Source organism: Symsagittifera roscoffensis, chromosome 2 (assembly GCF_963678635.1).
Source record: "Symsagittifera roscoffensis chromosome 2, txSymRosc1.1, whole genome shotgun sequence".
NCBI lineage: Eukaryota > Metazoa > Xenacoelomorpha > Acoela > Convolutidae > Symsagittifera > Symsagittifera roscoffensis.
Genome location: NC_087063.1, coordinates 82,089,868 through 82,113,821, shown reverse-complemented (window position 1 = coordinate 82,113,821; position 23,954 = coordinate 82,089,868). Strand labels below are relative to the sequence as shown.

Here is a 23,954-nt window from a genome sequence, read left to right as displayed (position 1 = left end):
CAATTTAATTTCCCCATATATACTCTTTTTACCCTTGCGATAAGCAAGAGTATTGCAATCGGGTACTAGAATGGTCAAAATTAGAAATAGTAGATTCAGTTTCAATTCACATTGAATTCCAATTTCTCTGCGTCTCCGCGACTTTTGGTCTGAAGGTAACGAATGTGTCTGGGACGGCAAAAGTCCAGGGTGTGAATCTGACAGGACCTGTTTTTTTTTCAAACGTGAAATAATCGGTTTCATAATTTTTTTATTGGCTTAGTGAACTAATTTTTGAGTCGCTTCAACGAAAATATATTTTTCATGCTCACTTCCGGATCGCATAAAATGTTAAAAATCTTGATAAAATTATCGTTCAAGTTTTGCATGACAACAATTTTTTTTGGCTTGGTAGGTTTCGGCCTGAATTATATCGGCTTATTGCCCTCATTTTGCGTCTTGGCATGTTTTTGTTTCAAAACAAGCCTTATTCGTTTTGATAGATCTAATTTTTTTTGTATCGCAAGTGGTGCAAAGCTCAGCTTCGCCGCTGTGTGAAAAATTAGAAGTTGCACCGAGGTCACAGGGCTCGCCTGTTTATCGCGAAAATAAGTCAGTTATTATGCTGTCAGTAGTGACCAAATAGGTAAGTTTTTTTTTCAATTGACGAGAGCGAAGAATAACATGCGCCGGAAAACACGCATTCTGACAACCTAGCCTTTGGGTTTATAATTTTCCCTGCTCTGTTTTGCTCTTGAATTCATCAACAGGTGCGAATATATGTGGTTAGGTTGTCGGTTATACTATGGTCTGCGTTGTCTTGATGTTGTCCGACCTAATCTGTGAGCGTAGTGGAATAACTGAAAAGTACCTGGCGAAGCCTGTGAACCTCACTAAAAATAAGGATCAGCCTGGCTGCAATCTCTCGCTCTTGGTATATGACCTTCATGTTCACTAACATTACATAAGTTATAGTTAATGCCAAATTGTTGGCAACATCGGTGAGTTTGAACAATCTAAATGGTCAAAAACAGTTGTTTAATTAGATTTTTTTAAGGTTTCTAAAGCGAGTGGTCTATCGAATTAGTGAAAAATAGATTACAGACGTCAAAATGAGCATTTTAGGTTAATTCACTTTGCTCAATTTTGTCGACAATTTTGCATTAATTTGCCAACAATTTGGAATTAATTATGTATATTAACACAGAATGAAATTTCAGAGAACAGATGTGAGTAAATTGAAATAAATAATTTAGACAAGACTGTGAACATGAAGCCTCCGGGCAACGATAGATTGAATATTCTGGGCGACAAGACTGCAGAATTCTATCTGAACCCGAAATCATTCTGTGAGAATCGAGTGGCCAAACACAAGTCCACCATCTTCCAGCAGCGCTTCCTAAACAAACCAACAGTCTGGCTAACAGATTACACCAGTGTACATTGTTTATTGTACGAAAAATGCTCTAATTTCGACCAGGGTTATGATGTGATGAATATTTTACCCCAGCTGTTTGGAAGTTCCTGTGTTTTGTTCCAAAATGGCGATGTGGTGATCAAGTTGAGAGAGATTTTGGCGAATTCGATATCGCAGCGAGTGGATAAAATCAACCGTCTGCTGGAGTTTCAAGTGTTTCCGGCTCTGGATAAAATGTGTCAGCAGGATCTGGAGTGTGACCTCTATCAAACTATTAAGGTCAGTTTTTCAAGTCGGAATATTGAGGCATTTTTTTTTGCAACATCTGGATGTTTCAATAAAAAAATGTCACCAAAAAATAACTCAGATTGTTGAAGAACATGAAATTGTGTGTTATCTTTAGCGTTTGTGCTATCTAGCAGCAGTAAGTTTTAACTGATTTCATTTATCAGAGAACCTTATATTTTGAAGAAGACTTGCTGCTTTTGCTGGCTTGTTATATTTTTAAGCGAAAAAAAAAGTGTTTTTGTAGTACTAGGCTTTTTCTAATAGCTAAATACGCGATTGGGCCTTCGCTATTTTCAATTTTCGGCCTAAACACTTCTCTTTTTCCATTTTCGCTTGTTTGGGCCTTCGTTGCTTTTTTGGGCCTCCGCTTTTTTCCATTTTTGGCCTAAAAAACTTGGATAACCTACTTAAATATTTGGTTTTTAAAACCCTGATTTGAACGGTATCTTGGAATGTGCTACATTTGATCAAATTGTACTTGGATAGCATAGCGTCAAATCTCTGTCCTTTACTAAGAATATTTATTTGCATTTGTCAGTTTGCTGAGACCCTATTGTTTGAAATCTATTGAGCATTTCATGTTTCTCTTCGTTGAGCATTTCATGAGACTTTTTAATTATAGTAATTCAAAATTTTATAGTAATTCAAAAAAAATTTTGATTCTTGTAATCGCTTGAAGTTGTCATTTGAGATAGCGATTCAAGCCTTTTCATTTGCATTGTGTTTGGGAACATATTCTGTGCTAGTTTCGCGTCGCCAAAATCAATTGATATGGTCTAAAAGAACGATTTTTTTCTACTGATCTGTTTATATACTGCTGAAGTGCTGATGATTGAAATTTCATTTCAGTTAGTTTGGCAAGTTTTTTCATGCTTTTTGAAAAGTTTGCATGTACATTTGCGATTACCAATATTTATCAAAATGGATACTTGACTGTCAACAAATTGTTCAAATTAAACATCTATTAATTTCATGAATCTCTCTTAAACTTCTCTACTGAATGATATATTTGGCAGGCTCCATCTGATCTGTCTGGCCTGTTATGCCTCGCTTCATATGCTGCTACTTACTTGTAGCTTTATAGAACATGTAGTAAATGCAAAAGTTTACCAAGCGTGTTTCCAAAGATATACTAATTAGAATTTAAATGAACGTTAGTTATTGACATTTTTTTTCGATATTCAGGATTGCTTTTAGCATTTAGTTCAATTTTGTCAGTGTCGCTGTCGCCTTGTTTTCAAGGGTCCATGAAGGCAGTCCAGACTTTAATTTAGGTAGTGATGATTATTTTCCTGGAAAATTATCTATTTTTTTACCTGCACCATGGTAAAAAAAAATAGATAATTTTCCGGAAAAAAATCATCACTCCCTAAATTAAAGTCTGGACTGCCTTCGTCCAGGGATTTATGAATGCTTCTATATATGCGTTCTCCAATTATGAAAGAGGAAAGATCACGAAAAAACTGATCGACTTTTAGGTTCGAAAGTGGAATTTAATTTTCAGATTCCCCAGCGGATGAAAACTTAATGATCCAGTTTTTTTCAAAGTTTTTTTCAAGTTTTTTGAATATCAGTTTTTACTGATGTTCAAGGAGCTCTAAAGTCATATATTTTTTACTTTGGAATTGTAAAGTTGAAGTTTATTTCAGTTTTTCTTTTCTGTTTTCTTGCGTTCATTAACTCTTTTCCAACTGTCTGTTGGCTATTTTAAAGTTCAATAGAAATAAGTTACTTGATTTTTTCTTGGGCTTTTGACAGTTACCGCTCAATTTTCTACCAGAGAACACTGTTTTTTTCCAAAAAAAAACTTAGTTGATTTTCCTTAATTGTTCTCAACTTCCATTTTCATTCTTACACAAAATGCTTCTTATTTATGTACGAAGCTCAGCTATGTCTATAACTAAGGTGGCCTGTCTGAACTTTAAAATGAGTTTTAATGGAGTAACATTCGACTTCGAACCGATTGAAGTCATTCTTTCTGTTCCGATCATTGAAAAATTGGGAGCTTTTGTCTTCGGGAATCGTTTAGTTTTTTCTTTGTTTCCACGCAAAATCAGGTACCACAAATTATCATTGGAATGGATTGAGTGATATATATTAATAAAGCCTTTTTAGTGGTGATTCGAACGATTTTAGAACATTGGAATGGACTGAGTGATGTATCTTAATAAAGCGCTTTTAGGGGTGATTCGAACGATATTTTTCAAAGCGTTGAGAAAAACGAGTGAAGCGAGCAAGGTTTTCTATTAGTCTAATTCTCATGACCCAACTTAAACCGTTAAATTTTACTTAAACGATTTTTTTTCGAGGAAAACTTATGAATATCATATCTAATTTAGTTTTTTGGACCAATATGTCTGTTCTGGGCCTAGTTATATAGTCTTAGCATATGTTTTTTTTTTCTCAAAAACTGTCAATCATAAAAACTGCTGGAAATTAAAAAGCTTGTGTTATAATTTTCATTTAGTCTCCTTGTAATTAGGAGCAATACTTTTTTTCTGTTAAACTTTGTTTTACAAATTCTTAGGAAATTGACCGGTGTTTTTTTAGCCACTTATACAATGGCGCATTACGAGCCTTGCAAGGTTTTCCATTGAAAATTTTTCCGTTTACTTTTTCGATGTTTTTTCAAAATAGTTTTTAAAGTTGATTTTTTGACTTTCTGGGTGTCGGCCTTAAATTTTTTGGACTTAATTCCGTTATGTTATTATCTGATTAATGTTTATGTTATTGTTGCTGTTGTCATTGCTGAGAAACTTCTGAACAACATAAAAAGAAAATAATCAGTATGAAGCTGTCATGGAAAATATCGAGAACTATTGTGAATACGATTTTAATCAAATGTGCTGTTTTGTTCTATTTTTTTTTGCCTTCGAATTGTTTTTGGTGAAATCGGCTGATTCGTGAAAATGTTGTGTCTTTCAAGGTGCTGATCACCATCAGTTTCATTTTTAAGTAATGCAGTATTTAATTTTTTTGTAATATTGATTCTTAGAGCTTGATTTTTAGCTTTATTGTAATTGAGTTTTATTGACTCTTTTTCAACTGTCTGTTGGCTATGTAAGTCTACCGGCAATCGTTTTGATTAAATTTACCCTGCTGAACTTTTTGACTTAAATTTGAAGGTTGATTTGATGCACTTCGCTTTTTTGCTTCAAGTGTTTTTTATGCGTTCATGTTGTGCAATAAGTGTGCTTTTGTAGAATCGCGTGGATTCTGCAACATACTATTAGTGCTTGATTAGATGAAATTCGTGGAATGGAAATATAAACCGTTAGGAGCTTTTTGTTACGGGTATAATTTGTCTTCTATGAAGGTAGAAAATTATATAGTATAATGTAATATAATTTTATTATACAGTATTTTTGATAAAGAGTCAATGAATGTAGTGAGACTCTCATATAGGTCATCATGGATATTTGAGAAGTTCAGGAAATGTCTTGAAATGCTCTTATAACTACAGAAGTGAATTCATATCTAATTAATGCATTTATGAATGCACAGAGGCAGTTGCGGATGCAGGGATTGGATTCGACCCCCGTCCGACCCAAAGGGTCCCCTCTGTACTTTTTTTGAGATATCCATATTTGGTTGACTGACACTAAATTTTTTCAAAATGTGCATTTGGCGCTAATATATATGAAATTTGAGGTAGCCCGCGCCAAAAAACGCGATTTTTTGGTCAAATATGGTGTTTAGAGTGATAGAGGGTTCAATGCACTAGTTGAGTTCTATTCGATTTCATCTGCTATAAGTTGAGTAAATTCGCTCTCCAATTTCAAATGGCGCAAAAAAAACTTCAACATCTTGTTTCGAAAGTGTATTTCAATATTTACATTTCCCAGCGCAATCAAAATTTACCCATAGAATCATTTTTTTTCGAATTGAGGTAATTTTATCATTCAAGAGTCAACCACTAACTGTTCTTAAAATTCAAACAGCTTTAAGCCGATATACATTTTTTTATTTTGTAATTCGGAAGTTTAAGTTTTATTTCAAAAAAGTCAGTTTTTTTTTCTGCTCACCTGCGTTCATTCATTTTTTCTAACTGTCTGTTGGCTCTGTTTTTCAATTGTTGGCTATGTTTGTTAATTAATCGTTCATTTTTTTTGAAATGCTTAATTTTCATGACATTGAGTAATTTGTATCATTAAATTTGCCGTGTCTAGGAAATGATGACCAAACTGTTTCTCCAATTCTTCTTCGATATTGACGCCGAGAAGGAGCCAGAATTAATCGCCACAATCACCAAGCTGTCGATAGAACACTGGCACGGCATAACTTCCATTCCAACCTCGATCAAATTAGTGGGAAAGGTGTTCCAGAAGGCACTTAATGCAAAAAAGAGATTGATTGAGATATTTAAAGAGAGGCTTACAAGAACTGATAGTGAACCGCCTTTAGTGTACACGGAAATGTTGTCTCAAATTGGTGAGAACGTATTTCTGATTGTCCTTACAATTTTTTGACATGAGCAAAACAAAGATAAATTACTATTTACGCTTGCGATTAGCAAACGTTATCAAATCGGAATTCAGACTGTTTTCTGGTGAACAACTTGTTTAACAGAATCGCTTGAATCACTTGGTATCTTGGTTCATAATGAATTCAAAGCGTCTCCGGCCCATTTAATCTGGAGGCAACGATTACGCCCGGGACGGCACAGATCCTTGGTCGAGATCTGAGCAGGACCTGTTTTTTTCCAAACGAGAAATTTTCAAATTCGAATCAATTGCCGACTTAATTGCCACATATTAGAATATTTTTGTTGAATGCAGTTTTCATTGTAGTTGGTTTTATGTTTTCATTTACTCCTCCAAATTGTAATTCTACTAGCCTTGACTTCGTATGTTTTCCTTTTGATTTTTTTTCGCTTAAAAGACTCTTCGGCCTAAATGATTTTCGGCATATATTTTGTCGGCTTACTCGCCTATTTTTGGGTCTTTCGAGTGAACCATGTTTTGTAAGCTTTCCTCCGGATCGCAGAGAACGTTAAAAATCTCAGAATGAATTTATAGTTCAAAGTTTTTCTTTACAACAATTATACTTTCGCTCAGCAACTGTTTTCCTGGACGTGTTGTCAGCAAATAGGACATCATTTCAGTCAACATTTTGAAGTATTGTAGTTGCCGTTTCTTGAAAATGTTTTCCATTTTCTTTGGACTTAGTGGCTCTCTTTTCCTTTCCTGTCTGCTAGCTTGCAATGCTAGTTCTGCGGTATCGCAAGTGATGCGAAGCTCTGCTTCGCCTCTTGTATAAACTGCAAAGACTTTTTTCTACGATTTGGTTTTTTGTGGTCGAATATTTTTTTGCTGGTTTGACCTTTTGAAGGTTTTATAATAAGCATTTTGTCATTTTGTTGGTATAAGTTGAGCACTATTTAATGCACTTATTTGCACGTTAGTACGACTTGGTTGAGCGTGGCTAGTTGATCCAAATTTTCAAGCGCTCAAATAATCAATCAAAATTGAATTGATTCTAGCTTATTGGTATAAGTTTTTACACGACTCAAATGATGTTTTAGAGTTCTTAATACTTTTTGAAGTTGATTTTCTTACAAGGCTTATTTGCGTTTTATCTTATTGGGCTTTGCAGTGCTCATTTTGTTATTGTATACGAAGTTCAGCTGGACTGTGGAATAAATTAAATTAAATAAATTAAATCAGAAGTTTTTTGATGTCCTATTCTGTGGTTGTGTCGCAGTATCTCACCTCAACTTTTAACTGGATACGTACTAGATTGATTAGAACTAAGATTCAGAATCTCTTCGTAGTGTGCATTTAGTTAGAATATGTGATCTTTGCGATTTATTTTGTTTTTCAAGTTTAAAAAAGCGAAGTGATTGCCTTTCTTGGCCATTCTTTCGCTTTGTTCTCGGAACAAAGTCTAATTTTTGATTTTTCTGGGTTTGATTTTTGCTTTCTTCTGAAAATCTTTTCTGTCGTTTGGCTACGCGCTTAATTTCCAGCGTAATTAAAACAAACTTTTGATCAAGTTTTCCCGAAATGAGATAATTTTCAGAAAAAAAAGCCGATTATAAACAATTCGTGAAAATCAAAGAGCTTGAACGTGATATATTTTTTTCTTCGAAGTCGGAAAATTTTTCTTTCAACTTTTTTTCGTTTTCATTGACTTCTTTTTCATTTATCCAGTATGTTGGCTAAATTTCAAATTGTGCATTAACAAAGTGAAGACCGCTTTGTTCGTATTCAGATCGCGTTGTTCGTTTTCGTTTTGTTTTTGTAAAAGTCTGAAAGTTTGTCCACGCTCAATTTTTTCAGTTTTGCGGTTTGAAGTATATTTGCTGTATATTACGCTCTCTGATCACTAAAGTGCAAATGGCTTAAAAACATCATTGACTTAGGTTCAAAACTGTATTTTGGTTGTAAGATTTCACAGCATAATGAAAAATTTTTTCTTTTCATCTAGTTCTCTCAAATTCGTAAATTTTCTCAAACCTATCAAAAATGAAAGATTCTCGAAATTCAAATAGCTTGTATTTTAGGCTAAAGTAAGTTTAACTGGGTGCCTTGTAAGAAGCAAAGAATGTTGAAGTAACTATGATTGATGTAAAGAAATCCAAAAAATGACAATTTAACAAAACGGAATTATTAATTCCCTGCCGTTTTTTTGCTGTAAAATATTTCTAAATATGGATTGGATATGAGTAATTACACAAGCTTGTATATTTTTTGAAGTTTAATTAAGTTTTTCGATGACCTTGAGTTTAATGACACTTCAACTGTCTGTTGACTGTGTTTTGCTGTTACAGGGGAGGAGACGGCGGTGGACCACGTGATAGTGTGTATCTCTGCCCTGCTTCCCAAGGCCACTGCCTCTCTACTAACTTCCGCCCTCATCCAAATGGCCATGCACAGGTATGGCTGCAGGGAGAATATCAATAGCTTCATTCCAACTGTCTAGTTGTGACGGCTCCTTCACTTTTTAGTCCCACTATCACCAGTTAAATACTACATAATAAGTTGCAAAAAGTAGGAACAGACAGAAATCATTAAAATGAACAATCTGTCAATTTTAAGCTACTTTTGCATGTAAAGTTGGGTTTTTAAGTGATCATGAGACATAGTTTCTGTCAGAAAGATTAGCTTTGCATGCAAACATTTTCTGAAATTGGTCATTTGCTTTTTTAAGTAATTTTTTTCTGTTCCAATTTTTTGCAACTCTGTACACCAAAACACAATTTCTTTGCTTGGGGCAATAACTTTATGAATGGCATATTGGGGGCTAGGGTTAACGTTTGGAAGAAATACGTCACTTTGTCTCAAAAGCAATTTTAACGTTTACGGACTATAATGGCAATTCAGAATATTGGAAAGCTTCGAGAGAATAACTTTTGTTCAGCATATTTCTTGGCAAGAGGAAAATACGTTAGTGAAATGTTTCATATTGTGTTGATAGACCTTTGGATCGCCTTCTTCCAACTGCCTCTCAAACCACACATGTAAACTCAGAAGACACATCATGTGACTCACCAGTGAATGGGGGTGGGGACAATAAAGAAGGTGGGGGACATAATAGTGAGAAGGAAGTGTTTGACGCTCTGTTGAAGGAAACCTACAGATTGTTCCCGCCCTTCTTCGGGGGCAGAAAAGTGGCCAAGGAGGAGATAGATTTGGGCAAATATCAGATTGAACAGGGACAGGTAAGGACAGAATGGTGAAACCTTTTGATCAGTATCAAAGAGATCAATAACTGTTGCACTGTGTTTTTAAGAGTCATGAACTTTTTACTCGATTAATTTTTTCTGATGAGTTTTGGATGCTCGACAACAAGTCGGAAAAAGAGCACTAGCAAACTAGAAATTTTTGCCCCATTAGCGAATACTCGTGTGCAACTTTTTGATTCAAAATGTCGCATTATTATGGCATGCGGACTAATAGGGATATTCCAAACTTTCATTCCTAGGTTAACTATAGCCATGCTTTAATCTGTAAAGTTGATGCTTGACCCTTGCAATAAGCTAGGCTGATAGTTTTAATTGAAAACAGTTATTGTTCTGACCATTCTCGAAACAGTTGAAACGAACGATGGATAAGGGTGGATTTTTCAAATCAATTTTGACCGACTAAGGAAAAGATCACAGGAACACAATTGAAACATCATATTATAGCCATTTCATTCGTTATTCGGATTGTGAAAAGAAAGCATAAAAACCTGTGTTAATAAAAAAATTGTAATTCACTCAATTTAAGTTTTCACTTAAAATCATATAAACAATTGATTATAAAGCTGTAAAGCATACTAACTCTGTGATCTGTGGATTTGTCATCACACTCTCAATAGAGTTCTTTTTGAATAATACTAAACTTTAAATGACAAAACAAAAAAAAATCGTTTTTTTTTTGCACTGTAACGACCTGCTTTTGTTGCAATATGTTTGAACTTAGTTCATTTTTTACCCTTGCGATAAGCAAGGGTATTGCAAACGGGTACTAGACTCTAGAGGATCTTCACTTTGAAGTAGGATCTTCACTTTCTTCACTTCTATTACTTAAGTAGTATTTTTTTCAAGTCCGTTTCAGGTTGTAATTATCTTTTCAAAGAAAATTCTTATTTTTTTGGGCTCTTCGTTTTCCACCTAGTTTCTGTCGGTTCATTTTCCGTTTTTTTATACGCAGTTTTTGGTTAAATTTTCAGAGCGGTTCCAATTAAAACAGTTTTTACTATAACTGAAACTTTACCATGTCCGATTTTGAGTTTTGTTTTTTAATATTCAAACAGTTTCAGTTTATGTTACATCGACTTAGAAAACTTATTTTGCGTAATTTTGAGGGCAAAGTATATCCGTTTCGGTTTATGTGTTTCAGTTTTGTTGCGTGGTAAAAATTTTTAAATTGACAACAGATTTGTTACCGCTCGGTAAATGATTATGAACATCATCCGATACAAATATAAAGTTTTTAAGCTGTAATTTTACAACTTTTATTAAGTTATTTTTTAAAGTATTTTTTTCCAGCAAAATTTTTTAGAAATGTTTTTGATTTTTTTTTCGTGCACTATTTTGTAGCGCAATGGGTTTCTTGCATCACAATTGTTGCGAAGCTCCGCAACGGCCTTTTTTGTGGGCCGCTACTTGAATGATTTCATGGTAAGGTCTTGAAACTCGTACACGCTCGAATTCATCTTTTGGTGTTTTGACGTTGATTTATTTAACTTGGAATTGGGCTTGTAAGTGTAATTTATACATCATTAAGTCAACCTTGCTTCATATTGAAAGATGGCCCCCGTATCCAAGCACCTGCTTCTTGGTCTGTTGCTATAGTGCGTGCCTTGGGAGCTTATGATCTGGGGTTCAAATCCTTATCAGACCGTAATTTACTCAAGTTTATCTTTGAAATAGAAATTTTTGGAACACTTGAATTGATTTAGGAAAACTTGGGACTATCATTTGTCTATTTATTTTTTCGTCTTACTTTCCAAAACATTTCACTTTCAAATTGAACATCAGACTTCTGTAAGAAATTCTGTGGATTTAGTTTTTCAGACTTTTTTAAAATCAGTTTTTTTGACTCCATGGCTTCTGTCTTGTTTTTTATTATCTAGCTTGCAATGTGTGTGATTTATTGCAGGTTTTGCGAAGTCCTGCTTGGTATCTGTTTGTTTATGTTCAATTCTTTTTCGTTTGCTGAAAGAAGGCAAATCACGCTCTGTATTACTTTAAGAACAATGGTGTAAAAATTGATTTTTGTTTTGAAATTGGTGTTTAAATTGAGTTACCAGTGGAATAAAAAATAACTATTGATCTAGTTTTCTCAAAATGAATGGATTTTTTCAAATAAAATATGCCTGCTATCTTCAAAGATTGAATCATGTCGCAGTTTTCATCTTACAGTCAATTTTTACTGCCCGAACAGGCAAATATTTTTCAATAGCAGATGGTTGTCTCTGTTCAAACAATCATTTGGAACCATTCTATGACCGATAATTATTTTAGCTTGGATTTCTCTTATTTAAATAACTGAGACTAAAAATGATTGCCCCCTTCACTTCGTTTTTTAGTTAACAAGTTAAGCATTCAACTAGTTCGGTTTTGAGTCTCTGACAGTGTGGTACCGTGTAGTACTGCTACCACAGTAACCTTGGAGTATACCACAGTGCTATTAATTATTCTGTTATGTATTGTTATTATTATTCAAGGCCATTCATGCAGGCCAAACGCAATAGTCATTTCGGACCTTGCTGTTCTAGGAGACACATGAAAAGATAGTCATGATCTCTAATCTAAAACCAAGACAAGTTATCAGTTTGAATTAAACGTTTTACTCATTCTGTTTTATAATCACTTGCATTAAACTAATAGTTATCACATGGCGCAGCCAGCAGGATTTCTGTCCCAAGACAACAGAACGGATATGGGGATTCCGGTATTTTGGACAACCGCGAACTCCGACCCTCCTTGGAACTTTAGGATATGGTTAGATCAATTTTTCTTGGCAGTGACCGTGAAGGAGAGCGTGGACCCGGAACTTTTGTTACAAGAACCAAAAGAAGTTCTCTTGGAACAGTTACCAAGACCAGAAACCCCAAGGGAACATGAAAATCCACAGGCGATTGCAGATAGAGAAGCCAGAGACCAACTAGCCCGGGACAAAATTAATCTGGAAAATGAAGAAAGAAGAGCTAGAGGACCAAAGGTTGGTCACAACGTATACTACAATGAGGTACAGAAAAGAGTCGCTTCCAGACTATTCTTGGCGTTGGGCACAGAAGGCAAGAAGAAATTCGTTCAGAAGAATCCACATGTGGAGGTGTCAAAGTTAGAATTTCGAGAGATGGTGGCATTGGCGAAAGTATCATTTGATAAATCACAGAGTGTTACATATGAACGTTATAATTTATTTAATCGATCACAGGAAACTGGGGAAACACTCGAGGCATTTCATGCAGCATTAACTGCTCAAGCAGCTAAAGCTGAGCTAGGAACACTCGAGGATCAATTAGTGCGGTACCTATTCATCTCGAAAATGAAGAACGTGGTATTACAAGACACATTAACATTTGAAACATTTTCACCAGAAGAAGTACTGAAAAGAGCGTTAAAGTTTGAACAAAGTAAACAGACAACTCAGGCGTTTCAGAAAACTAATGCAACGACTGCAAGTATAGTTCAGGTAAATGGAGCAGCGAAGATAAAACAAGAACCCATAATGAGTATCGGCAACAAAAATGCTAGCGGAAGGAGACAAAACAATGGGTACAGGAAAAAATTTACAGACAGAAAGGAGGGGAGAAATTTTTCAGACTCAAAGACGTGTACGCGATGTGGTCGAATATTCGGAGAAGGACATCTGAAGAAATGCCCGGCCATGGGAAAGACATTTAAAAATTGTTCTAAACCGAATCACTTCGCAAAAATGTGTAAATCACAACAAGTGAATGAGATTGCAGAAAAATCATCAAGCTCAGATGAAGAGTGTAATTTGATTCAGTCATTCGAATCGTGTGAGGAGTTCGAAATTATGTCTGTTGAATCAGAACTGTCTTCGCTGCCAAAATTAGATGAATATATAAAACAGCAATCAAACAAAAACAAAGAAACCGAAAAGTACAGAAAGGATGTACAGAAGGTTGACATTAGACGAAATACTCGATCGAAACAAATAAGGTCACTCAAAGCTCTGTTGAGAATCGATCATCAGATAATAAATATGACTATCGATACGGGTAGTCCAGTATCTTTCTTGAACTGGGCGACTGCAAAGACGATCTTAGAATCTTCGAAAAAAACCAAGTTCATCCCACGGGAAAATCTCAATTTGACTACAAAATTTGTAGACTAAAACAAACAGCCGATAAACATACTGGGTGCAATCACCACGAACATCCGTTCGGCGGGGTGGGAAGTGGTGGGAGCATCGTTCCTAATCACAGAAAGACGCACACGGTGTATTTTGGGGCTGGATTTACAGAGTAAAGTGGGAATACACACAACACAGAAGTTGGCACCAAAAGAAAAGACGAGGTTTGATGTCTTACTGTGCGAACAGTCAGAAGGTTGGAAAAACAAATTTTACAGTAAATTTAAGAATCTTTTTGATCGCCAAGGGTGTTCAAAAAACCATGTGGTCAGCACAAAGTTCAAATACCCGCTCTGTCCTTTACAAGAAAAGGGGAGACGCATTCCGATACACATACAGGAGAAAGTGTACGAAGAAATGAAAAAATTGTTAAACGAAGGGCATATAGAAAGACTAGACAAATGCACTAGTGATTGCTTTATAGCACCTATTGTAATAACAGTGAAAAAAGATGATTCCATAAAATTGGCGCTAGATGCAAAACCCATTAATAGACAGTTGTTTAAAAATAAGTATCAAATGCCAAATGTGGACGAATTGTTAGATGGTGTTAGCCAAATTGGCACAGCAAACACAAGCGGTAAACTGTATTTCTCAGGACTAGATTTGAAGTACGCGTACAGTCAACTTAAGCTGACTGCAGAGACAGCGAAACAATGCAATTTCAACATCATAGGTGGGCAAGCCACAGGTACTTACAGATTTCTGACCGGATTTTATGGTTTGGCAGACATGCCAGCATAGTTCCAAAAAGCTATGGACAGAACATTAAATCATGCGGAAAATACATTCTGTTTTCTTGATGGCATACTCATTGTATCAAAAGGGAGTGAACAAGAACATGAAGAATTGATTATGAATGTACTAAAAAAATTAGATAGAGAATTTGGCATTAAAACTGTCGAAATGTGAATTTTTTCAACAGGAGGTGAATTGATTGGGGCATAAGTTATCGATGGACGGAATTTCTCCTAAAATAACAAAAACCGAAGCGATATTAAAACTTAGCCCGCCAACATCACTGAAACAGCTTAGATCATTTCTGGGTAGTATAAACCATCTGGCCAAGTTTATCCCAAATGCGGCTACGTTAACAGAAAAATTGAGACCACTATTACGCGAGGAAAATGAGAAAAAGAAACTCAAATGTGTAAAAATTCAAGTAAAAAAATTCGAATGAAAGAAGAACATTCGGAAATATTCGAGTCAATAAAAGCAGCTGTTGCGAATATAACAAAAATTCATTATTACGACCCCAGTCTAGATACTAGGGTGAAATGTGATGCCAGTCACAGTGGGCTGGGCGCATCGCTAGAACAAAAAAACGTTGAGGGGGAGTGGATACCAATCGCATTCGCTTCCAGATACTTCAACACACAAGAAAAAAAAATATTCCACAAATGAGCTGGAACTGCTTGCAGTTGTATGGTCGGTTGATCGATTCAAACACTACTTATTAGGTAAGGAATTCGTGATAGCTACAGATCACAAAGCTCTGGTTTCTGCTTTGGATGAAAACAAATCAAATAAAACGTACCAATCTAGATTAACTAGATGGGTAGACAGACTATTACCCTATCAATTCAAGGTTGTTCATCTGCCAGGGAAAGATATGGGTATAGTAGATTATCTTTCTCGAAATCCAAAGGGTGAACCTTGGCCGGAGTCAGTGTTGGATGAGAAATTCGTAGTTACATCAATCGAAAGTTTCCATAAAGCTCTCGACTGTTTAAACAGTCGACTAAATGATCAGGATAGGCTCGACCGGAACGAAAACTTTCTAGAATATTCTAGATTTGATCAAAATGCGTCGAATAAGAACACGTCATCTACCCGTTGCTATGGCAACCAAAACGGTTCAAAACGGACAAAGCACGACCGGAACGAAAGAAATGAAGATTCGCGTTCGTTTCAACGTGAAAATCCAAAAATCAGTTTATCTCAAAATCGTCAGCGGATACAGTCGGTTCAATCATTAGAAAAAACCAGAAATTTTTTTAATCAAATCAGGCAAAATGCACTCAGGCGAATTGGAAAAAGCGGAAAAGAAAAAAAGATGGTCAGGATTCAGGAGCGAAATAACATCAATACATTGAGAGAAGAAGTAACAACAACGTTTCAAAGAACCAGGATGATACAAAGGACCCCAAACAGATCACACCCAGAGGAGTCGGACTTCGAACAAATACCACAGGCGAGGTGGTTTTTGCCAAATACACAAGGCAGGGCAAGCCCAGAAAAAAGAGGACAATCAACTTCAACTGCTTCAACAGCCAGCCCAGGAAAAAAAGGACAATCATCTTCAACTGTTTCAACAGCTCAATCAAAATTAGTTTCATTCTGGGAACTGGTTGGTTCAGGAAGGAGTACAGAACCTACAAAACCCACATTACCAGCGATGGAGTCAGAGGCCATTTCGGGGATACAAAGCCCGAAACGACCAGGACTAATCACATCTGGAGACGAAGCGGAAGTGGGACAAATTGTCGAAGTCGACTTAACTCTGGATAGTGACGACCGGGATTACAGTTCAGGAACAGAGACTTGTGGGATCACACCACAACAGAAAACAAGACACAATTCAAGAAAATCCGAGTACAAACGGGGGGAACAGCTAATGGACGCAGAAAACCCGCTTTCACTCGACAAACTATTTGACAAAAGTCTACTCGCGGAATTAGTATCAAAAGATACCTGGATGGATAGGCTCAGAAGAGTGGTGGAACGAAACGACAGACATGGATTCGAGCTCATGGGGCCCTACACCAATCGTTTGGCCGTGCCCGAAAAGTTGAGGCAAGCAGTGCTCCGACGACTCCACCAAGGTCATCCTGGACAGGAAGCAATGTTGGAGGTATCAAACTACCTGTGGTGGCCGCATATGCACAAAGACATAGTCAATATGGCCGAAGAATGTACAAGTTGTACTCGTTACGGTAAGAACGCTAAATATCTAATTCCAAAAAATTCGGCTAAACCACTCCCACTGTTGTCACAGCCAGGTCAAGAGCTACAATTAGATTATGCGGGCCCACTTGAAGACCATAAGGGGAAGAAGATATACTTATTGGTTGCTATTGATAGATACTCAAAATTTCCATCAGTCAAAGTAACGAAATCTACAGGGGGAAAATCAACAATAAAATTTCTCCGTACTTACATAGACACACATGGAATACCGGAATCAATTAAAACGGATCAATTTTCTGAGTTCAAAGGGAAAGCAATGAAAAAATTTTGCACCGAAAATAACATCGCGCAAAAATTCTGTCCAGTCGGGGATCATCGAGGATGCGGTTTAGTTGAACGAACGATACAAACCATTAAAAGAAGATTGGGGGTAATGCTACTCGAAGAGAAAGTACAATCGATTAAATTATCCTTGAGCACAATAATTAGGGACCTAAGATGGAATAAACAGAAATCAATAAAAGTGTCCCCGTTTGAAGCACACTTTGGTCGATTACCGAAAACGGAATTTAAGATTGTAAGGGATAAATTTCTGATGGATTCTGATCGTTTAGATAAAGAACACTTGGAGAGATCTGCGCTAACAGCATCACAGTTGAAAAGGCGAATCGATCAGTTGAGGGAGAATGTTAAAATCATTCGGAAAGGACAGAATAGCAGGGATACAAGCCCTTTGTTTCGACACGACACGGCGACAGCGAAAGATAAGGCCAGAGCAAAGGAATTAAAACAACTTCTAGAGGCAAACGCTAGGTGGAATGCCACCAGACGGGATCTCTCAGACAGCGAACTACGCCGGGTCGTAGATGAAACCAGCACGATAAATCCCGAACTGAGGAAAGAACTCTTATACTCATGGGAACGTGGATTCATCGAGGACAAACAAACTACATTAAAGGAGGACTTGTCTGGAAGTTTCCTGCGGAAACACGAGCAAAGGAAAAGCGGAAAGGCCCTGACAATACCCTTGAAAACCAAGATAGTATCAGAGACACCATCGACAATTAAAACGGCTGCTGGTGCAGTATACAGAAAGAGCGACATAGCGAGATCTAAACTGCCAGCACAGCCCAAAGCACATAACTCGGAGAAGAAGAGGAGCCCAACTGGGGAAGAACCGCGAAGTAAACAGCAGAAAACAGTAACACATCAGGAAGAGGAAGACAGCGTTTCTGCTAAAGAACACGACGCGAAAGACCGGGGGACTAGACGAAAACCTAGATGATAGTCAACTAAAGGAAAAGTTCCAAAACTCGCCGAGCATAGTCACATCAAAAGACACTAAGACCGGCGGAGGTCTTAACTTAGGAGGAAAAAGGGGAAAACCGAACAGAGCAGGACCGGTGTTTCAGAACACAAAACCGACAAGTGGCAAAATACAAGAATCACGAACGACAAAAGCTGCCAAAACAGTTTCTAAGAAACGGGATACGAGCAATGACGCAGTATACATAGAGTCGTCTGCACCGAAAGAAGCTCCAACAAACAAAAGAATCACACAACAGACAAGTGAAAAGGAAATTCTGGACACATTCCAGAATAATAACATGACATCGCAAGAATGGGAGGAAATAACAAACCAGGTGTTGACCCGAGGAGTCCAAAAAGAAGCAGAAAAAATACTGACACAACAAATGGACCCAGTAGATTACTCCACACCAGGATTTGCGGATGAATCGGAAAAAGAGGAAGATACCACGACAGTCAGACGGAGTAGCAGACAAACTAAAAACCAGGGACCGAAGAGATATGGCAGTCCCGTATCACACTCGATAAAACTGATCGATTGTGAGGACGATGTCACTGAGTTAAATTTGGCAGCACTTGAGGCCTACAGATTGCGATTAGCGAAGTTAAACCTAAACAACAAAGAAACTTCGGAAAACAACACGTTTGACAGGCTAGAGAGACACCTCTTCAAAAGAAAGTTTGGTGCTACATCGCTGGACGAGGCGGGATCATGGAACGTCGCAAGAAACAAGGAGGTAGTATTGAAGAAGATAACAAAGGAAAACTAAAGAAAAAGAGAACTTTTTCAGTAAACTTTGAATCAACTCGTATTATTTATAAAATTTCATAAAGTACTATATAAAATTTTGTTGTCGCCAGGGGAATGTGGTACCGTGTAGTACTGCTACCACAGTAACCTTGGAGAATAGTGCTATTAATTATTCTGTTATGTATTGTTATTATTATTCAAGGCCATTCATGCAGGCCAAACGCAATAGTCATTTCGGACGTTGCTGTTCTAGGAGACACATGAAAAGATAGTCATGATCTCTAATCTAAAACCAAGACAAGTTATCAGTTTGAATTAAACGTTTTACTCATTCTGTTTTATAATCACTTGCATTAAACTAATAGTTATCACAGACAGACAGACTTTTTCACTGACTAAATCGAAGTTTTTATTTTAAAAAGCAGTTTGATCTAACTATATCCGCTTTTTTAAAACGCTTTCTCTCCGTCTGATTTCTAAGAATGAAGTGACACGAGAAAGTCAGAGAAATTTTGTTGGAAAAAAAAACAAAATACGCAATCTAAAGGACTATGGCTGAGTGGTAAGGACAAGTGAATCTTGGTCTAAATCATGCAATTCGAATCATGAAATTGTTTTTTTTCTTGCTTTTTTGTCGTTGTTAAACCTAGTTTAGTTTTTGTAGCCCTGGCCAGTAATACTTTTACAGCTGAGTATTCGATCTTGTACTTCTTTTGATTATCCCTGGTCTTATTTAAAAAGAACGAGTAAATATTGTTGTAGAAAAATTTCCAAATGCTACTTGCAGTAAGTCCCAACTGTTTCTGAGTTTATTATGGTACTTCAACACATTTGTTTTTGATCCGGTATCTGTTGACTATATTCTTTCTCTTACTTCATATATTTCCAGTAACTGTTTGTGAAAATTTGTACTGTTTTTTTAAGTCAGCCCAGAAATAGTAATTGATTTTTTATTTTTGTTTCCAGGCGATCATATACATGTCTTACTTCGCACACAGGGACAGCAAAGTGTTTCCCTACTCGGAGGAATATCTCCCTGAGAGGTGGCTGAGTGTGAAGAATAAGGCCTCCTCCCCCTCTTTGTTCACATTTGGGGGAGGGAAAAGGGAGTGTGTGGGGGGACACTTCACTCACCATATTCTGACTCGTATTCTTCAACATATTGCAATCACTTCAGGTAAAAAAATCGATTTCCAATAGTTTTGTTGATTTTGCAGACCGCTGCGAAATTTGTTTTTGGATGCCTAATGGTTTGCAAGAAAAAGTGGTGAAGAAGGAACTTTTTAGGTTTTTGTTTTCGGCAAACTTCACTGAATACTGCACAGTAACTGTGAACCGATGCTCAATTTAACTGATTTGCGGAAGCGAAGGACCTATTTTTGACGTGTTTCTGGGTTCATAATTCGCCAAAAAAAATAATACAAAAAGATATCGAAGTTCCTTCATTTTTGCAGGCTACGAAGTGCAATTAAGTGAACCTGAGACATATTACAAAGAGTACAAGTGGCTTCCAGTGTCCAGACCAAAAAACCCAGTCCGGCTCAAGTTCCTGAAGAGTAGCCAGGGATCACTGCAGGTTAATATCACTGTAGCGCTGCTGATTATTGTTCTACTACTTTTTCCAGTCGTGTCTTTGTTAAATTTGATTATCATGTAGGAAGATTGTTCTGGCCTATCTTGGGAGAGTTTTTTTCCTGTCAATTTTGAGTACCTCTAAGAAAACCGGCGTTAGTCAATCGTGATGTCAAATTGTCAAATTGAAGCCTTTTTAGTTGTTTCCTTTTCTAAAAATGATATTGCAAAGACGTCCACTCAGTGTCGAGAAAATTGGCTTGAGTGTCTTTTTTCAGATGCCAATTTTCAGACAATTTCAACTTCAACTGATTTTCAAACCCTCACAGACAACCTGACACCACAACAGTTTTGACTTTTTTTCACTTTTTGTATCTTTTTGAATCTTGATAAGAAACCAATTCTGCTATCCATGAAAATGGTCGATATGTTGCAAAAATAACATTTAACATGAAAGCTACGCGTTGAAGTATAAGGGATGCAATTTCGTTAATTTTACTTTTAATTTTGAATTCTCCAATTTTTTAAATAATGGTAAGTTTCTCAGAGGCAACAAATTTAGTTGTATTTATTTTAACTGGCATAAAATAGTATTTTGCTGAAAGTTTCCTTTTCTTCGCAATCGAAAGTGTTTCGCTTAAAATTGGGTTCCATGTTCAATGTGTGTCAACCGAACCGACGATGATCGGCGGCTTGTTGTTAACCACTTTTGCAAACATGCGAGGAATTCTTTTTAGAATGGATCAATGTTGATGTCGTGAATGTGTACAAGATGTCCTAGTACTTCTGACTATGCGTATCCTTCCAACGCTGTGCCAATTTGTTCAGTCTTTGTTCACATACCTTGTACAAAGAAATCACTCCAAATTCACCTTGAGCGAGCTGATAATTCACGGTCTAGAGTGGCGTATGCCACTAGACTTACTTCCATGCTATGTGAAATTCAATTTTAAAACGCAATCATGCGGCTATTTATTCAACAGTCTGAGCTTCCAGCTTCGAATTCCTGTAAATTAACAAAGAATAGGGTATTAGATGTAAAAATGCAGAGACCCGCTTTTGTTTTGAAAGTAAAAGTTCCCCGAATAGTTATATTGTGACATTGCGTGCTTTGTCTTTTTAAACGGTCCCCCCTAGCGAGACGATAGTTTAGGCTAGTTCCTGTTCAATCTCGCATATTCTAAATTCCTATCAACCATTTTAATGTAACTGTTGGCAATTTTAGCTAGTTTTTATTTACTCGAGACTCGTAAAATCAACACGGTACAAGTGTGATAATTGGATCACCGAAGAATTTCAAAATTCGTGGACTTTTAAATATTCCAGAAAAAGCGTTGTGTAAAAAATTTAAAATTAACACCGAAGCTCACCTCAGACTCATTTCATTGTTTACGTGTATGTAGTAGTCTTACATTTACATTTCAAATTAATTACATTACCGTATTAAATGACTACAACTGCTGTGCAATTGTTGCGTTTCTTGATTCAATCTTGATTCTATCAATTATAAATATTTAAATTGTACCATATTAGTTTGAAGCTTCGAAATATATTCAAATTTAAATTCAAAATATGAAATTCGAAACTTTTGTTAGTTTCGAGTCGCGATTGAAATTTAATAGCGGAGAGACCTGTATTTGTATGCTGACAGAAATTTAACCCTGTTAGGCGATCAGTTACAAGATGTGCCCGCTTAAGACTTTCACGGCCTGGATTTGAACCTACGATGTTACGCTCCTAACTAATACTGTATTATTAATTGACCAGTATCCCGTTACAATGTATCGTTACTGAATTAGATTTTAACATGCCTGCTTTGTTCGGTCATTTTTGTTAGCCAAAATTGCATTCAATTCTTGGTAAAAATTCGTGTAGAGATTTAGTTCTAACTGTAAGCTCCTCTTTTTTTAAAAGCACAAATTGCATTTTTCTTAAGTTCATTTGGTAAAAATTCGTGTAGAGCTTTAGTTCTATCACTTTTGCGTAGATTCCATTTCAAACAGCATGATGAGCTGTATATCTGTTTAGTTAAAGATCTTTCACTGCTGATTTACATTTACTTTAAACCTATGCGTGGAGGTAGCTTATACCAACCAGCAGTGGGTTGGCAGTAAATAGAGGTGAATCATTGGTGAAAGTTCTGTGGTTCGGATCCCGCATTATCCAAAATATATATTTGGCCTGTTTTTTTTCTCTTTAATTTTTCCTTCTTTATTAGTTCTGTTGGCGAAGTGTAGCATTACCTCTGTGGCTATTATGTGTCAATCATAGAGATTAGGCATTCTATTCCTGAGATCAGTAGAAAAATAATTTATTTTCCTCTATTTCTTTTCGGATTCGTTAATGATTTGTCGTTTTTTGCAGGATAGGTAGACTTAAATATATATTATTGGAATAATCGTCTTAGCGATATGCATCGTATTATGATCTGGAGTTGCTTTTATACCATGTCTAAGCCGTCAAAATGTTCATACTTTCATGATTTTCTTTTTCGGTTTTTTGCGGGATAGTTAGACTTAAATATATATTATTGGATTAATCGTCTTAGCGATATGCATCGTATTATGACCTGGTGTTTGCTTTTATACCATTTCTAAGCCTTCAAAATATTCATAAATTGATGATTTTCTTTTTCGGTTGTGTTATTTTTTTTCACAAGAGTCGTAAAAGTTGTTCGAGCTCTATTCTTTATGCTGGTGGTTGGACTGATATTTCAAAATTTTCCACGCTAAATCAGGTATTACAAGTATTCATCGGAAGGTGTGTGATATATCAGATTAAAGCCCTTTCAGTACTGATTCCAAATACGTTTTGAAATTTTTTTTCTCAATGACGAGAAAAACGCGTTTGAATATTTTGATTTTATATCAAATTTCGAGCAAATACTGTGTAGTGTGAACGAACAAGCTTACAATAGCTAATTTATGCTTAATCAAAAATTTGGGGAATCAAAAATTGTGCAAAATTTGAATTTTTTTCTCGTTCTTATTGTCGACTTTCTACAAAAACTGTTTTCCGATTTGCCCATTTTAATATGACTGTCCAATATGCCTAAGTTCTAGTTCTTGGTTCAAGAAAAAAAAATTTTTTGGGTTTTTTAAGACCCTGGTCGGATTATTTAGTGCGACTTGTACAGCAACAGAGATGTTCAAAAATTAATTGCAATGAATGTTTGAGTTTTTTCCAAGGCAATCAATTAATTGTAATGGGGACTTTCTATCAATCAATTATTGCAATTAATGGGCTCTCTCAATCAAAACATGTTTTCAAAACATTTTTTTTATTGTTCTGCAATTTTCGGATGGTTTATAACAAACTTCAGTGTCTTTTAATCCCATAGTCGACGATTGTACTTAAGGAATAACTGACATTCCAAGTTTGCTGGCAAAAGTCGATGCCGGTAGTCGCTTAGAGCTATATCTGCTGTGCTGAAAAAGCGTACCATAATGTTTGACGTAGGTAACACAAAGAATTCCTTTGTAGTCGGACCCGGATTCTCTTCTTTTTTATTATACTCTGTGCAAAATCGTCTGAGGTGCTTGTTGCTGACGCTTGTTCATCTTCGTTTTTCTTCAGCATTTTCACGGCCAGAACTTCTTCTTCAGTCATAAAACAAACGTTCGTTCTTGTTCTGAATTTTCGTGATAGCAGATTCAAACACAATGGACGCTTCAGAAGCCAGGTATTTGGATGTCATCGGGTGAGATTTGAGGACCTCGTCGAACAGAGCCCGCGTGTCAGATATTGTGATTTCTACACGTTGCAGCGCTTTCGTAACTGAATTAGCTTAGTAAACTGATTGAGCAGGTTCTCAAGTAGACTGTTTTCGAATGGAGCGTGTAAGTACCTTTTAATCATCTCAAACGTACTGCTCCATCTCGTGACGTTGCGTTGTACCGGAACCAATGAT

The 23,954-nt window shown here is 36.4% G+C and overlaps 1 protein-coding gene across 2 annotated transcripts; it reads left to right on the top strand.

Moving 5' to 3' along the window:
* The first annotated feature begins 1,202 nt into the window (after positions 1–1,202).
* Positions 1,203–21,578, top strand: LOC134840633 (probable cytochrome P450 513A3). 2 transcript variants are annotated; one of them, XM_063856575.1, is made up of 8 exons: positions 1,203–1,675; positions 5,854–6,115; positions 8,457–8,562; positions 9,104–9,347; positions 19,235–19,258; positions 19,439–19,649; positions 19,927–20,048; positions 20,782–21,578. In XM_063856575.1, the coding sequence occupies exons 1-8, from the start codon at positions 1,250–1,252 to the stop codon at positions 20,803–20,805; spliced, it is 1,419 nt and encodes a 472-aa protein (XP_063712645.1). In that variant the 5' UTR covers positions 1,203–1,249; the 3' UTR covers positions 20,806–21,578. The 2 variants fall into 2 exon arrangements, with proteins under 2 accessions (XP_063712645.1, XP_063712646.1); XM_063856576.1 differs by lacking the exon at positions 19,235–19,258.
* The last annotated feature ends 2,376 nt before the right edge of the window (positions 21,579–23,954 follow it).

Coding starts and splice junctions, on each gene's coding strand:
- LOC134840633 (XM_063856575.1), top strand. CDS start 1,250: ATGAAGCCTCCGGGCAACGATAGATTGAATATTCTGGGCGACAAGACT. Junction 1,676..5,853: donor ACCTCTATCAAACTATTAAG/GTCAGTTTTTCA, acceptor TGCCGTGTCTAG/GAAATGATGACCAAACTGTT. Junction 20,049..20,781: donor GTAGCCAGGGATCACTGCAG/GTTAATATCACT, acceptor AATTCTTTTTAG/AATGGATCAATGTTGATGTC.